Source organism: Apteryx rowi, unplaced genomic scaffold (assembly GCF_003343035.1).
Source record: "Apteryx rowi isolate R43461 unplaced genomic scaffold, aptRow1 scaffold_729, whole genome shotgun sequence".
NCBI lineage: Eukaryota > Metazoa > Chordata > Aves > Apterygiformes > Apterygidae > Apteryx > Apteryx rowi.
The window spans coordinates 39,052-55,269 of NW_020451015.1; the positions used below are offsets into that span (position 1 = coordinate 39,052).

Sequence of the window (16,218 nt, forward strand, 5' to 3'; positions counted from 1 at the left end):
ACCAGATCAGAGAAGCACTCAGTACCGTGACGACCACAGCAAGGTGAAGGGCTTTGAATATCATGTGGGCTCTGTTCATCCTGGACTGATTTAAGGAGCAGGAGAGTTGCCATACTCCTGCTGTGTCTCCTGTATCATCAGGCTGTCTACTACAGAGCTGGGCTTTACACACTCTTCTCACTTTTTTAAGAAAACACTCACACAGCCCTTTCCTAGGGATTCCCGACAGTAGAGAGCCCCGAAAGCATCCCCCCCCAAGCATTATAAAGACATGCAGGAACTCCACGCGTACAGTCAAAAATAGGTTTACTGGAATGTCTTTAGTAACAGCTGTAAGCAGCAATACTGAAAACACTGAGCTTATGCATTCCCATGGCAGGATCAGAAAGTCTTCTGGCTTGTAAAACCTATTTTTTTTTTTTCGAATATGAGAAAAACAACACCCTTGCTGTTCTTCACAGAAGGGTCAGTTCCCTGTAACATAATGGTACGTTTCTCTTTAGACATGTTTCCCCTTCTTTGCTCTGAGGAAAGGACAGAGTCCCCACTGCCCTCCACAGCAGCAGTGGGGAACTGCTCAAACTGTAAGTATCATTACAACTTAACCATATATACAGATAAACCATAAAGGCAAGTAGCTAGATCCAAAGCAGAGATCCAGAACTCTGCAAAATGGGTGGTTTGGGAACTGAATCTTCTGTTATAAAAAAGGTCTAACAACAGGAGCAGGTACTTGACCAAAAAAGGGTCATTTGGCAGTTCTCAAAATGCTCTGTTAGAACTGGCTACTTGCCACTGCCTTCTCGCTCCTTTGAGGAAAACAACTTCAAAGCTATATACAGATATTTCACTTAAATTACACAGCAGTTTGGTTATCCCAGAGCCAGCTCCACTGAAGCCTCCAGCTGCCCAGTCAGGAACGGTACTTCAGGACTATGGGTACTGAAAAACACACACACAAGAGAAGTTCTCAGCCACATGCCTTTGAAGGCAGCACCAATCACTGTCAGGGAGAGAAAACTCCACATTTCTTTAGTCACAAACACCAAGCAGCTGTGAGGGAAAGCATGTTTCCAAGCTCAAGCCAATGCAATCTGCTGCCTGTACACACACTAGACAACACTCCCTGCCACCTTCATCTCCTTCCAGCTTCCCAAAATGAAACCAGATGGGATTTTCCATCAGTCTCTCTCTCTACAGTGCTCCCACCCTGCTGTCTGCTCTGTGACTTCCGCTCCCAGCTGGACAACGGGCCATGCTGGTTTTGCTGAAGGGCAGCATGGGAACTGTTACAGAGCTGATGGGAGAAAAGCCTCCCTCCAGGACCACTGGCACAGAAGAGCTGTGCTCCCATGCTGGGCTGCTTGGATCCTTGGAGCACATCACTCAGCAGGCAGAGGGCTGAATTACTTCTCTGCCTGGAAGAAACACACTCTGGTCGTTACTACCTATTCAGTAGGAGAAGCAGAAAAGGACCAACCTGCAGGGAGCAACAGCAGAGCCTCCAGGCCAGCTCCTTGCTGAAAATTAAGCAGCCCAGCAGCTTAGGAAAGGAGCATATGCTGGGAGCAGACCCATTGCAAAATGGTTTGCGTATGTGGAGACGCCCTTGAAGACATTGCTCTGGTCTGAAACTCTCCCATCTCCCTCTACAAGCCACGCAGCCTCTGCATCGGCTGGTGCTAACCCYGGATCACCACAGCTTTGGCTGTATCTACCCCTCCTTCTTTAGTAACAGTAGGACTTGGTTAGAGCCAGCTCCTCTGTGTGCACATTTAAACTTTGCAGAGCAGAAGCACGGTGTAGACTACAGACACCACATATTACTGCTTGACACAGCATGGGGTGCAACAGGAATGGCTCAGGCGCTTTCCCTCCCGGGGACAGCAACACCATAGCGTCATGCATGGTGCAGAGTGCCATGAACATTTCAACGCCAGACACAGCTGGGATGACTTGAAGCTACTCACTGATGATCACAAGCAGGAGAATGACTGCCACCAGGGCTATGACTGCCTTCATCTGCAAGAGGAAGAACAAAGATAGGTTACAGGGGATGCCACATGTAGCTGCTTCTACCTGAATGGAGGCCTTTGGCCTCCAGTCCACAGATGCTGATCTGTTCAGCTAGAAAGTACAGCTTCTTCCCCTAGCAGGGAAGGCCAGGTAACCACTCCCACGTCAGAGTGCAGCAGATGACCCCCTGCAGAACAGAGGCCCCAGCAGTACCTGCTTTCAAGCAGCCAGCTACTTCCCATGACAAATAAGGCAGGCAAACATGTCTGTGTATTGCCGTACACAAACTGACCCAGAAGACCCCAAAAGATCCTGCAATTCCTTTGCGACTCTGCCGAGGGGATGCCTTGGCCTGGGCAGACCTGGCTCCGTCAGAAAAGAGTGGAGAGAGGGGGTCCTGCCAACTCAGAGCCAAAATGCTCTCCCTGCAGGATCATGGGCAAGCAGGTCAGGAGGGAGGACAGCTTCAAATTGTGCTGCCAGGAGCACAGCTTCTCACACCCTGCCTCATCTCACAGGGCCAGCTTCCAACTCGGCTAACCGGACCCTGGCTTCCCCAAGGACTGAGCAGGAGAGCTGCCTCCTGCCAGCTCCCATGCCAACTTCATGCACCATCTCTAGGGGCACCTCCAACACACTAAGCCTTCCCTTGTTCACACTGTTACAGGCAAACCCACAGGACAGGACAGGCGCTTCCTACACCTTATTTGCTCCCTTGTATTCCTGGCACCCAAAGTGACCCTGTTGTTCAGCCCGGGACTGAAAGACCTGCATGAAGAAGCCCACTCCTGCCTGTTCCAGTTCTCACTCACCTTGCAGCCTCGCCACCACATCTGTCTTCGAAGCTGTTTGGCTCTATTGCTAAAAGCTGTTGCATTGTCTGATAAACTTTCTGTTGAAAAGGAAAGAAAAGAGGCAATTCAGAAGCGCACACACCAAGCATCCACTTGTTCCACTAACTCCACTTAGTTTCAAGCAATAGACTTAGCAATAGGGGCAGAGACCCAAACACAGTGCGAGTCACCAAAGCCATGGCAGACTCCAGCACTCTTTGTCTGGGAACACACGCAAGGCTGCAGAGTCCCACCGAGCCCCCTTTGCACTGGCTGCCCTCTGAGAAGGGACTGCACTTTGCAAGCCAGAGAGCAAACAGACAGCTGAAGTGCTCAGCGCCATTGCGAGTCAGACCAATCTACACTAGCTCAACGGCCAACTAGATCACAGCATCCAAACACCTCCAAACCCCTTGGCATTTACGTGCCCAAATCTCTTACAAGATTGGTCCCATATCACTGCAGTAACAGTGCACTGGGCTCTACTGAGACCACACAGGAATCAGGACAGCTCAGTACCAGCTGGTGGCTGCATACGCAGGAGGAGGTTGAAGATCAGTTGCAGTGACAGAGGAGGGATCAATTCCTGAGGGGTGATCAAATGATCAGATACCCAAACCCAAGCTGTTTAGTGACCAAGCCAAGGTGAGGCACCAACCAGCAACTTATAGGCACCAGTGAACTTGGGCTGGGGCTCTGCGGAGCAGCAAAAGGTGAAAGTGGAAAGAGGAAAATGTAGGCAGAAAGTTAGATCTGCAGCCCAAGGCTGGGAAACACCGTTCTTAGGAAGGCTGGAAATACAAGGCCGCACGGAACGGGGCCAAGTCTGCCTTTAGGCACTCTCTGATTTGGAACCTGGTAACCCAGTCCAGCAAAGGGGAAGAGATGTGGGGAAAAGGACAGACAGACAGGGGAACTGCATTTGGCATTGCACCTGATTTATCTTGCAGGTCATCCAGCCGCTCGCCTCTCTCAATCACCTTTGTGATGTTCTCCTGCATAACATCAATGACTTCATCCACCTGGTTCTGGACACTAGAGCAAAGCAAAGCCAGAGTGAGGGGCAGGAAGCAAGCGCCACCGACTGCACATTGCAGCGCTAGCCCTCGCGCAGAGCTGCCCAGGCTGCCAGGATCCAGGGAGCTCACCAACGAGATCCAAGGAGACAACAGCGGAGGGAGGTCGCTGAGAAAGCTAGTGGCTTGCGTCTCCTGATGCAGCATCGTGCAGGGTTGATCTCTGGCAATGCCAGGCAGGGCGACAGAACACAAGGGGGGCTCAAAGAGAGCACTGGAAAGTCAGCAGAAGTTGGGCACCCTCCTGTGAGGGGGCAGGCATGGTGATCCAAACGCATGATGAGTGCAGGAATCACCATCCCAAGCATGCGTCTGTCTGGGAGTTTAAACTGAACAGCTTTAATGCTGTGCTGGGACATTACAATACTTGTGAGAGTAGTAGAACCTTTAACACACAAATGTCATAAGAAAAGGCAGACTGCTGTTTGGTGGCCACCCCTGCTGTAGAAGAGCCCACATCAAAGGGGAAATCATGCCTTATCTTTCCAAAGATGCCAGAACCCAGCACCACACCTTTGCTAAACAACTTAGAGTAAAACTAAAAGGAGATGTGCTCCCCCCACCCCTCTCCAGAATGTGAGTTGCCAAATGAAACACAGTCTGCCAGGGCATCAAAAGGACAGTAAAGAAATGGTTGATATGAACTAAACCAAACTATTATAATCCAACTTCTTACAGGTTATGCAACTCTGTGGGTAGTCATTTCAGTGAACGGTAGCCTAAATCACACCCGCAGGGTTATTATAAATGCATTTATTCACTCCATAAAAAAGCCACATTGTTAAGAGAGAAAAATTCTCCTGGTGGAAAAATACTGCTACATTCTGGTTTGTATTTTGGAGCTAAAAACATTTTATTGTCCTGGAGATGGAAGTAAGAAATTTCTTGGGGCCCTAGGGGGACTACATTGTTTGAGACATACCATGCTCAGAAAGTAAATGGCAGCAGCAATGTCTTGGAGGCACCGCTATGCACAGGGCAACAAAACAGAAAATAACCCCAGGACACTTACTCTGCGTAAAGTCTGATGGTTGACTTCTTAGGTTGCATTGATCAAACACACTTAAGCACTTTAAAAATACTGAAATTCATCCAGCATTTACAAAACATGCAGTGTGGCTAGGCCACTTCAGCAGTTCCCCATGTTACCGGGAATAGGCACCTCCTATTAACAGTGCAACACTGGTGTCCCCAAGGGAAAGAAGTTTGCTGCCATCTCATCATTCACACCTGCCTAGCATCCACACTCTCCTGCTCCCCAAATTACCCAGCGATAACCTCTTCATCCTCTTTGGACCCACTGAGAATCTTCTCCTCCCCATCAGCATCTTACAGATGCAGAAATTCAGAGATGCTATTTGCCAAATCAGGGTCTTTACAGCAGCACAACGCCCGGCACTAACACGCAGGGAGCCATCATCCAGCACCTAATCCCAGAGCACTTGGCAAGTAGAGGACAACATAACCTGTCACAGCCTGGGCAACCGAGGCCAAAAGAGTCACAGCAACTTGCCCAAGGCCAGTCAACAGGGCAGCTGCAGATCTAGGAACAGGACCTCATCCCACCGCTCTCGCCATGAGCCACAATGCCTCTAGGTAAAAGTCACACACTTCTGGTTCACACTGACATAGTTCTCCTGCCTCCCTCACAGCCTCTCACTGAGCAGACACTTGTACCGAGATACACACGTGGGCAGCAGATGCAACAATGAATAGTGCTTTCAGTGGGAAAGCTCATGCCTTGCACACATTTACGCATCACCCCCAAAACAAGCAAGGAAAGCCACTAAAAGTTTTTTTCCCTTCCCAAGAGCTGGGAACACAGCAATATGGAGGGGCTTCCCAGCTTGGCACTTCAGGTCGGGCTTTGTAGAGCCACTGCACTGTGGCTTCTGGAGTTGGAAAAGACAGACAAACCCTCTGAAGCCAATTTCTGACTCAACAGCCCTCGCACGGCACACGCTGGACTCCAGCAGTGCACTTGCTTTATTTAGGATGGCATAAAAAAGAACCTGGCTTTTCCTGGGCTGCATCACAACGTGCGTGAGAGCAGCGTGTCTCCGCACACCCGCCTGGGACACGCAGGGGCTGTTCCTGCCTTTCATGTCGCAGGTGGTCATTTGTCAGGAGTTTCTTACCTGGATGGGGAAAGGCCTGGGTAACCCCCAAGCATCTCAGCAGAAACCTGTCTCACGACCACGAAACTTTTTTGATCCACCATTTGTTTTACAAGGTTGAGAGGCTAGTGGCAGAACTGCCACCATCTGGCACAGGCAGAAGGTGAAGGTGGCACTGAGGAACCAGCCAGTCACTGCCAGGAAGCACGTTTTATCCCTGCCAGCTGGAAGGGTGAAGGCGCCAGCCCCACGCGGGATGTACGAGGCCTTGCACCCCCTCCCTCGGGCCACGAGCACCTTGGCAGAAAGGAGGCACGCTCTGCCAGGGAGTCTCTTTACCTAGGCGCAACGGACAAGTCGAGCTCAGAACTGCAAGCAACTCTATTATAGCTGCCACACTTCGGGTGAGAGAGGAAAAGCAGAAACATCTGCTTTCCCACACGAGCTAACTTGGCAAAAAACTGATGTTAAGGCCTTGGAGTTAATAGGCAGAAAGCTACATTTTCAGGATGCAAATATTTCTAAAACCATTTACTGGCTTCAAAATAAAGACTTCCTCCCACAACAGATTTGTAACCAAGTTTCTTGGTGTGACTAACAAGTGGAAGCAGACAAGGATAAAACACATACAGGAAGACGCAGCGCAATGCAATGCTCCTGGTATCCCCACCCCGCACAGTTCAGAGCCTGCAGCAATGTTGCTGCAGTCCAAGGTACCCCAAAACATTAGAGGCAAATGGGGACAAGTGGGTAACTCAAAGCTGCTCTGCTGTGTACCAGTATTTAGAAGACCCTATGGAGCTCAGACCATACTGCACAAGTTGCATCTCATCATCCTTCCTCTTTTCACTGGAGCTAGGAGCTGCATGCCAAACTGTGCCTTCGCTATTTACCTGCAGCCTGGTCAYGCTGTTAGCCTCCATCTAAGAGAAACGAAGCATTTCAGAGACAGGGAATGGAGACATGGAGAAATGAAGGCCTGAACTCTCATAGATGCCTAGGTGTTTAACTCCCACTGAAAGCAGAGTCATTTGAGCACCCCAATACCCTTTGGTATCTGAACTAAGGGAGAACCCAGGAACAAGCGGAAAGGAAGAGACCAAGCCAGGGAGCTGAACTCCGGTCTTTGGGGTGCCACACAGTGCCTCAGCCCAGGAGCCAGACCATGCTTTCTGCTCTCCCTCATCCATCACTCCTGCAAAAATGCCTCTCCGGCAAGGGGCTGAAAGATCTGCGCGTTAGTCATGCAGCCTCAGAGCAGACTTAACAATTCCCTCTAGTTCTGCATGCTTGAGGTTGGAAACTCAAGTCACATCAAGAACAAAACATTTCCTCATTTTATTTGGCAAGAAAGAATGAATCCTCTAAGAGGCGGCGCACTTGCTGTAGGGGAGCTATTGGCTTCTGACATACACATTTCACGTATTTCACTCCTGCATCTGTACTCTGTCAGATTTTCAAGAGAAATAAAGTAGAATAAACACCTGCCAGGAAAGGGAGTAAGACAAAAGCATAAAATATGTCTCCCGTAAGTCCTGCTTCATATTAATGAGTGCAGATACGCTGCTTTTAACAAGGACAGTAACCGCACATCTGTTAAAGTAGCAACAAGAGATCCACTGGCCTTTAACTTGGTTTAGTCTTTGCTTTCACATACCTTGCCTGGTTCAGAGCAGGAGGAATAAGCTTTTCTGTTTTGGCTCCACTGGGTTAGCTACTGAGAAACCCCATAAGCCAGTCACGCTGCGGGGCTAACAACAGTGCCACATGCTTCAGACACCACGACCAGGCCACGCACACCCCGCAGGACCTGTTGCTCTAACTCGCTGCTGTCTCTAAGCTGGCTGCTTGCAACCAGCATGACACACTTTATTTTCCACCCCAGGCTACGCATTGATATTAATAGCACTATGTGTATTTTGGGGAAAATTACACCTAAACACCCCTTGTTGTGGCAGTAATCCAGGAAAAAGAGAACAGGAGACAGAGCCAAGCTGCTCAGCCGGCGCAAAGGCAGGAGGCCGGTGCAGCTGCAGCAGGAGCAGCACAACCTCCGAGCGCTCACTGGGGCACAGCTGTCTGCGGAGACGCTGCCCCACGGGCATCTCTGCTAAACTCGATGATGGGGTATCAGCACTGAGCTGTACCACAAGTCACAGCTTTTAAGTTGCTGCTTCAACACAGCTGTGAGGAACGAAGCAGTTTATGCCTGCCCGAGGCCTTCTGGTCCTTGACAGGATAATACCCAGCAACAATGCCCAACAATATGGTCTCGGCATCAATTCTAAATGAAAGCCGGGACTACAGGGCCCACAGCACGTCCATCCTCCTGCGATGAGCAGCCGGGCCCTGGGAAGAAACCGTCAGCTCTTGCCTTTGAGCCATTCCCCAAACTCCCCCCCTCGTCAGTAACCTGGGGCTTGTACCCAGAGCCTGTGGAGCCRGGGCTGGGCACGCTGGCCACCCTGAGCAGCGCAACGGAGGAATCGCGAGGACCACGATCTGGCTCTGGGGGCACCGCAACAGCGTGCTGAGCTGCATCTCCAGCATGAGCAGGAATGCTAACCCAGCAGCATGGTCACCTGAAAGCAGAAGTGTCAGTGGTGAATGTGCTCTCCAGGAACTCGAGCAGCACAGAAAAGGGAGGGATTTTGGCAACAGTGTAGAAAAGATGACCTGTGATGAGAGGCTCCTACTCTGGGACAACACAGAGCCTGAACTTTCAGATATATCAGGGCAAACTATGGCACAGAGGGGACTGTCACATTTCTTCCTACCATTATCACTGGCTCTAGCTCTTCTCTTTTCCCTCCAAAGTTTGCAGTATTCCCAACAATCGCTTCCTGCAGCTGAGCCATCCCTGAGGGTCTCTGCACCAAACTCTCCATGCTGACTCAGGTCCCTTTGCTGCCAAGGACAGCAAGAAGAAGTTTTCAGTCTTACCTCTCACATTCAGTATGCTCCACACCTTTGCTCCCATGATCCTATCACCTCTTCTTCTGCCCAGTCCTCATTGCAGTCTCCTTTTATACCWCTCTTCACATGTTGTTCCCTCCAGCCTTGCACAGCTCCAGTCTCTCTAGCTTTGCCCAACCATGCCTCAGCTCTCCAAATACTCAATTTTCTCCTTGAAATGTCTTTTCTTTATAGCACTTCAGCAACAACCCAACACTTTTTCTCCTCTGCTGAAACAAGAGAGACCCGTACCATTATGAGACGAGGCATCAGCCCACCCAGCACAAAGGCCAGTCTGATCAGAAATGTAATAGTAAGCTACCTGACAAGAAGTGACTACTACACACTGCAAGTGCTTATTGAACACAGCAATCACCGCTGATCAAAGTAGAAAACAGATACTACTACACATGGCCCGGAGAGCCCAGATAGCTGTAGCCACTTGCTCCCCCAAGGGAAGGTTTAGGGACATCCCCCATATCAGGTCCAGACAATTATAYGGCTGGAGAGAGAACCTCCGGCAAAGGCCAAAGCTCATATATGTTGGATATCAGTCACATCACACCTAYGAACTAGCTGTACAACCCACCAGCTCCTGGATTAATTCTTCTTTCATTTCACTTCCTCTTCCCAGCTGCTGTGTTATCCTTCACCTCCTGGAAAATACACTCTTCCTTGGCTCCCATAAACTCCCATGACTCTCTACCCAAGTCCCTGCTCCCTCCTGGCTGGTCAAGACAGCGAGGAGAGGAGAGCTCTTGTTCTCCTCCACCACGCAGGGAAGAAAGAAGATACTCTGTAATCCTGTTTCAGGACAGGAGGACCAAGGGGTAGGCATTACCCCTTCTCCACTTTGTTGGGGAAGGGGGAGGAGCCACTCGCAAAGACAACAACTATCACTTTTTTCATTTACTTCAGACTAGCGTGGCAGTGCATGAGAAGGGAGGCTTTCTCCACACCAGCTTGCCATAACGATGAGTGTGGCTCTACTGACAGCATCCTGGCATGTGGGAGGGAGCAGAGACCCCCTGTAAACTCAGGGCAGAGTGATCGCCACCCTGTCTCCTCCGTAATTCAAGTGCACCTTGTGATTCAAGATAACGTGGTAAGCAGGCACACAACCAAGCATTGCCTATAGCTGACGTTGGCAATGAGTCATCTCAGAGCTGTATCAGCTTCTTCCTGGCGTGAAAGAAATTCCTAATGAAGAGCGACTCCGAGGCTGCAAGCAAAATGACCAATCTGTTAAACACCTGGTCATCAGTTTCCCACAGATTTCTGTTTTGGCACTGGAGTTGCAGGCAAGGGAAATGGCACAGCACAAGCAAGGTTCAGCAACCCAGGGGTCTGTGAATATCCTCTCCCTTCCATTAAGTACCACTATCACATCCCTAATAGGAAACTATGGGGCAAACTGGAGCCCATCACAAGCACCATCCAGGAAATGACTCGCTGGGAGAAGGATCCGGGGTGTTTCCTCCTTCCTTCTTGCCCTATTACCAGGGTGCTTGCTCCTCCTTTCTTGCCCTGTTACAGCCAGTAATCCTCCTCCAGCTGTAATGGTTTCCTGTTTGTCCAGCTGCTTTGATCCCATTGAGTCATTGCTCATCTCCAGGTCATCCAGATAAAGTTTTCACCTAGAGAAGAGGAGGCCAGAAAACCAGCAGCTGCCTGAACAAAAATGGTCCTTAGCTGTTCCTGACCACTCATTTTCTTGAAACATTGAGGAGGGAGTTGCAAAGTAAAGGAAGAGGCAATGAAACAATAAAAACAAAGGGTACATGAGCAGTGAGCTAGCTCAAGTTTAAAATTCAGGGTTAACGCTCCAGAGAGAGAGACTGGTAAAAGCATGAAATAGTTTATCACCAGAATACAGCATGGGCTTTGGAAATGCCACAGCGCTACTGTGCTACCATCCTATCTCTTTACCTGTATTAATGCACAGTTCCTGGATAGTTTGAATCAAGTTTGAGATTTCCCTTAGCGGAAGACAGGTAGGGTAGAAAACCACAACRAGGAGGAGCAAAGCCATGCTCATACTCAGCACTATGCCGGCATACTCTGGTAAGAGAGCAGCAGGAGCTTGTAACGCCAGAATAAAATATTATCCATGTGATACTGGGGAACAAGAACTTACTGCCTGATTTTGTCATTCCTGGGTCCAAATCTTGGTCCAGAAGGCCCTCTCCTGCAGGCAGAGAAGAGAGCAATAATAATGGAAGATACAATGAAAACATACATTTAAACCAAGGGACTCAAAGATAGGCAAGAGCGAACCAATGCCTTGTGGATGGAGGATTGTTCTTATGCCTCCCATCAGTCCCTCCCACGTCTTAATATGTGGGTGCCCCAGTTTTATACAGGTCACATCTGCTAAGTCTTAATTCATGCTTGCTGCCAATGCTCTGGGAGATCATCTCAAAGGAATCAAACATTTTGATCACAAGAAGCCTCCGCCTATTTGGTGAGGAGCAGCTTTTGGTTTTCAACATCTCCAGTCTCAGTTAAGACATCCCATTCCCTACAATGTCCATTCAGAAACTCACAAGAAAAAGTCTTCCTCTTCATCCGAATCTTCCTCTAAAAGGTTCCTCTGCAAAAACAGAAAAAAACCAGCTCGTCAATAAGCAGCCACCATTTCACACACACATTTCCAGACCTTAGGACACAAGCACACATCTCTAAAAAATACAGGCTGCTACACAGCTCCRCAGTTCTGGTTTGGGACAACTCTCACATTACTGCCATTGATCCAAAGTAGGTTTGCCTCAACTGCTGGTTTCTTATGTAGCTTCAGATCCTGTTTTTCTTCCAAGCATCAGTACACCTTCCCACGATGCAGGAAGCAGCCAGTCCATCAGGGTGCTGAATCCTGCCTTGGAAAGCAGCAGGCAGAGTCCCTGCTCATGCCAGCTGGGGTGGGAAAGCCCTCTCAGCTTGAGGGATGATCCAAAGTACTACACTCCATCAGTGGTAGTGGCTCAAAACTTCCATATCACTTACGACCACCCTGGAGTATCCCATCCATGTGGAAAGCTGGATCTGTTGCTGATTCAGAGGATGCTGTTTTTCCAGCCATCTGAAGACAGCACGTCCAAGAAGGACAATAACWTTGAAACAGACTCTGGCCTCCCCAATATGCCATGACTGGACAAGCTGGCCCTTCCAATCTGCAAAAGGTGGTGAAGGCTACAGACAGACTGGAAAGCAGGACTGCTCTGCTATCTGTTCTGGTTCACACTGGAGTCATCCTCCTGCACGTGTCTTCCTGCACCGTTCAGAACAGGACAGGATTTGAGATCATGAAATCCTCTTTTTCCCACCCAAATACACATCCTGATTCAGGGACCGCACACTTCTCCTAACTTGCTCTCTTTAGCAGTTCATTGAGCTCAGATTCGCTGTTCCACTACACCTCACGAATTGGTCCAAAGGCTGACTTTTAAAAGCAACCTCACAATCTYACTTGTACCCAAAAGCTTTGGACAAGGAAGACATTACTAGATTTCATCTCTCATATAGTGGCAACACAAATTCGCCACTCTGGCTGAGGGGTGCCAGTAATAGCTACTTCAGGTTAAAAATAATCAAGAGGCGAAGCAGCACCCTACACGCGTGGGCCCAGCAACACAGACTCGGTCGTTATGGCACTAACAGATGCTGCTTTCCCTGTGCATAAATGTGAGCTCCCACCTGTAAATGCAGTGCTCTTATTTTGAAGCCTTTCAGCTTTGTCATATTTGCTCAATCAGCTTAAGCAACCTGTGAGACCATGCGTGAGCTGAAGCCATCATTTCCTTCAAGAGGTGAGTGAACTGCTCTTGGCAACACAGGATCCTCATCTCACTGACAGCAATTGTGAGCTGGAGCAACATTTTAAACTACAGCCAAAACTTGGTTTAAGCACTGTCTGGCCTCAGGATTGGCACATCAAGTTAAATCCATTTAGCCTGAAACAGGCAACTGTACCATTTTGACCCATATTTCAAAGCCTGGCATGTAAAGGGACCTTAGTGACAGGAGAAAAATTCAGCTGTAAAGCACAATGCACACAGTGCAACTTCACATGAGTCTTTCAGACAGCTATTTGGGGAGGAGAGCTGCGACGTGACCAGGACAAGCTTTGCCTAGAGGCAGCTCCCATCAGGAGACAGGAGCACGCTGGGTTCTCACAGCGGTAAATGCAACCTGAAGGAACTGAAACAAGTTCTCCAAACAGCCACTGTTCCTAATGGGGTTCATTTTGTTTTTAAAAACACAGATTAGATTAACTGCATGGAGAGTCCCTTCATTAACAAAATTTCATTATCAACAGTGATATTGGCTTCTGGGACCTGTTGGCCGAATGCGGCAGTAGCACAAGCCGTTTCAGCAAAGGGAGCTATAACTTACCCTGAACTGGCCTCGCAGCTAACAGCACAGGGTAACTCAGGTAAATCTTGGGGTTCCACCACAGGGCAGGATCTTCAGAATTGCAAAAAGGCCAATTACAGAAAGGTGCTGTGAACACAGCAGAGTGATTCCAGGAGAGGAGACCCATGCTGCACAGCCTCCCTCGACCTGCCAGCTCTGCAAACACCACAGCACATAAGTGCACTGCCCAACCAAACACCTGATAGTCAGGCTGTTAACACCTACCTGCCTTCTGTAACATGCACTGCTCCGTAAATAACAGCCTACATCAGCAAACAACAACTGCCGTTTTGTATAAGTAGTGTAAGGCAAACCGCAGTCGCATTCTTCCTCCCAAACAGTGGGAGCATTGCAGGTGACAAACACAGAATAACAGAATCGCTCAATCAAAGCACATGAAACAATTATGCCTTTAAAGCTATAGGGGAGTCACAGCTCTCTGAAGGTAGACAACAAGTTGACCATAACCCAGCAATRYGCCCTTGTGGCCAAGAGGGCCAATGGTGTCCTGGGGTGCATTAGGCACGGTGTTGCCAGCAGGTCGAGGGAGGTGATCCTGCCCCTCTACTCAGCCCTGGTGAGGCCACATCTGGAGTACCGCATCCAGTTCTGGGCTCCCCAGTACAAGAGGGATGTGGCACTACTGGAGAGAGTCCAGCAGAGGGCTACGGAGATGATGAGGGGATTGGAGCATCTCTCTTATGAGGAACGACTGAGAGAGCTGGGCCTGTTTAGCCTGGAGAAGAGAAGGCTGAGAGGGGATCTTATTAATGTGTACAAATATCTTAAGGGAAGGTGTCAAGAGGATGGAGCCAGACTCTTTTGAGTGGTGCCCAGCGACAGGACGCGAGGCAATGGGCACAAACTGAAACACAGGCAGTTCCATCCACATACGAGGAAAAACTTCTTCACTGTGAGGGTGACAGAGCACTGGAACAGGTTGCCCCGAGAGGTTGCGGAGTCTCCTTCTCTGGACACATTCAAAAGCCGCCTGGACGCGATCCCGTGCGAGGGCTCTAGGTGACCCTGCCTGAGCAGGGGGTTGCACGAGACGGTCTCCCGAGGCGCCGGCCGGGCTCAGCCGTGCTGCGACTCTGCAGCATCGCCCTCGAAATCACGGCGCGGCCCCCGCGGCAGGCCGCAGCCCCCGCGGCGCGCCCGCGAAGGCGCGAAGGAGCACCGGCACGGCGGCAGCGCGCGTCCCCTCGCAGGCAAGCGAGGCAGCTCCCGCCCCGAAACGGGGAAGTCGCAGGGCAGCAGCCGCCCCCGAGAGCGGCCGGCAGCCGCGGCCCGGGGTCCCGGGGGCATCGCGGACACACGTAGCTACGCGCCGTGCCGGGCACCCGCGCTCAGTTACTCAGCACCGAGCGATGCAGCGCGTTTATCCGGGTCAGACGCTTCCCCCGCCGCGCCGCGCCGGCGCCGTCGGTAACGGGGCGGAGGGACGCGCCTGCCCCGCCGCCGCCCGGAGCGGGCCAGCACGCACTTACCCGCTCGCTTTTCACCGAGCCCGTGACCTCGTCGTCATTGAGGTGCCGCTTGAATTTCGGCGGCATGGCCTCTGCCCGCAGGGGAGCCGCAACCCCCCACCCGCGCTCACCGGGCCCCGCGCCGCGCCGCGCCGGCGCGAAATGGCCGGTGCCGCCGCGGCGAGTCAGCTGCGCCCATCGACCGCCTCGGCGCTCCGCCCGCCGCGCCGAGCGCCGAGCTATCGCCCGGCCACCGGTGGCGGGGCGGGGCGCGGCCAGGGGGCGTGGTCAGAGCAGGGGGCGTGACGAGTGGGGGTGGGGCGGGGCCTCGCGGCGACTGCAAACACATTCCTGCGCCTCTGGCTGCGAGCGCGGTCGTAAATCTGCTTTTCTGAGAATGTCTTTAAGAGGCTTTGATTTTTCTGGGTTATTTTCCAAAGATTTTGATTTTTCTGGGTTATTTTCAAAAGAATGGGGAAACAAACGTAGTAAAAGCCTGCTGGGAGGGATTTTTTTTTTCTCTCTCTCATTAATGCCATTAAGTAATTTTCCATGCGTTGTTTTCTCCGGGCTCCCCTCGCCGAGGGCGCGGGCGCCGATGGGCCCCTCGCTGAAGGTCCTGTTTTGCTTTCTGTGGTCGTTGAGGCGACGCTGGAGATCCCCGCTGTTGCCCGCGGCGGGGCCGGGACTGCCCGCCGGGTGTGGGGGGGTGGCGCAGCCGCTCCCGGCCCCCCTGCGTCCCGCAGGGCCCCGGCTTGGCCCAGACGMACTCTTTCCGAGCGGCGTGTTCCCGGCTGCTGTGCAAACAAACCTGAGGCAATAAACAAAATAATATTAAAAAAACCCCAACCCACACAGAGGGCCGTTTGTGCAGGGCGCAAGCCCCCCTGCGCGGGCTCTGGGGCCCCCCGGGTGCTGCAGCGGGGCTGAGGCCGGGGCACCTCAAACGCGCAGGCGCCGTCGCAAACGCGTGCACCTTGCTGCAGCGCCGGGGCCGGGGCGGGGGGGGGGAACTGCGGCGCCCGCTGCCCTCGCTCCGGCGTCGCCTTACGCCCCGGGGTGGCCGCCAGAGCGCATATTTTGGCCGCGCGCTGCCGGAGCGCAGCCAGCGCCGCCGGGGAGGCCGGAGGGAGGGGGGGACGGGGGGCCCCCGGGAGCGCCGCGGCCGCTGGGCGCGTGCCGAAGCCGGGCTCCGGAAGCTTCCCGCTGTTTCGCCCCTCCGCCGCCGTATAAATGCGGGCGGCTGCGCCGGGGCGGGCGGCAGTGCCGGCGGGGACCATGCTGGGCACCTGGCTGCTGCTGTGGGGGGGCCTGGCCCTGGGCGCCGGCGGGGACCCGG

General features: G+C 51.8%; 2 protein-coding genes across 5 annotated transcripts in view; one reads left to right on the forward strand and one right to left on the reverse strand.

Moving 5' to 3' along the window:
• Positions 1-289: 289 nt before the first annotated feature.
• Positions 290-15,071, reverse strand: VAMP4 (vesicle associated membrane protein 4). 4 transcript variants are annotated; one of them, XM_026087645.1, is made up of 7 exons: positions 14,901-15,071; positions 11,544-11,590; positions 11,135-11,185; positions 3,784-3,884; positions 2,829-2,908; positions 1,971-2,022; positions 290-942 (listed from the first exon to the last, which is right to left on the reverse strand). In XM_026087645.1, exons 1-7 carry the CDS (start codon positions 14,964-14,966, stop codon positions 914-916), a joined length of 426 nt encoding a protein of 141 aa, XP_025943430.1. In that variant the 5' UTR covers positions 14,967-15,071; the 3' UTR covers positions 290-913. The 4 variants fall into 4 exon arrangements, with proteins under 4 accessions (XP_025943430.1, XP_025943429.1, XP_025943431.1 ...); XM_026087644.1 differs by lacking the exons at positions 11,135-11,185; positions 11,544-11,590; positions 14,901-15,071 and adding exons at positions 3,998-4,169; positions 8,986-9,223; XM_026087646.1 differs by lacking the exons at positions 11,135-11,185; positions 11,544-11,590; positions 14,901-15,071 and adding exons at positions 3,998-4,088; positions 8,986-9,219.
• A 406-nt stretch (positions 15,072-15,477) lies between these two features.
• The window catches only part of MYOC (myocilin), a 3,814-nt gene continuing 3,073 nt past the window's right edge, over positions 15,478-16,218 (forward strand). The window contains exon 1 of the mRNA XM_026087647.1: positions 15,478-15,495. Coding sequence (XP_025943432.1) covers positions 15,478-15,495 — 18 coding nt within the window. The remainder of the gene's footprint in view (positions 15,496-16,218) is intronic.

Bases quoted from the DNA above. Each gene is read 5' to 3' on its own strand.
- VAMP4 (XM_026087643.1), bottom strand. From the start codon at position 4,284: ATGTCCCAGCACAGCATTAAAGCTGTTCAGTTTAAACTCCCAGACAGA. The intron at 2,909-3,783 runs GTGCAATGCCAA...CCTTTTCAACAG, and splicing joins TGACCTGCAAGATAAATCAG to AAAGTTTATCAGACAATGCA. The intron at 943-1,970 runs GTGAGTAGCTTC...TGTGTTTTTCAG, and splicing joins TCTCCTGCTTGTGATCATCA to TACCCATAGTCCTGAAGTAC.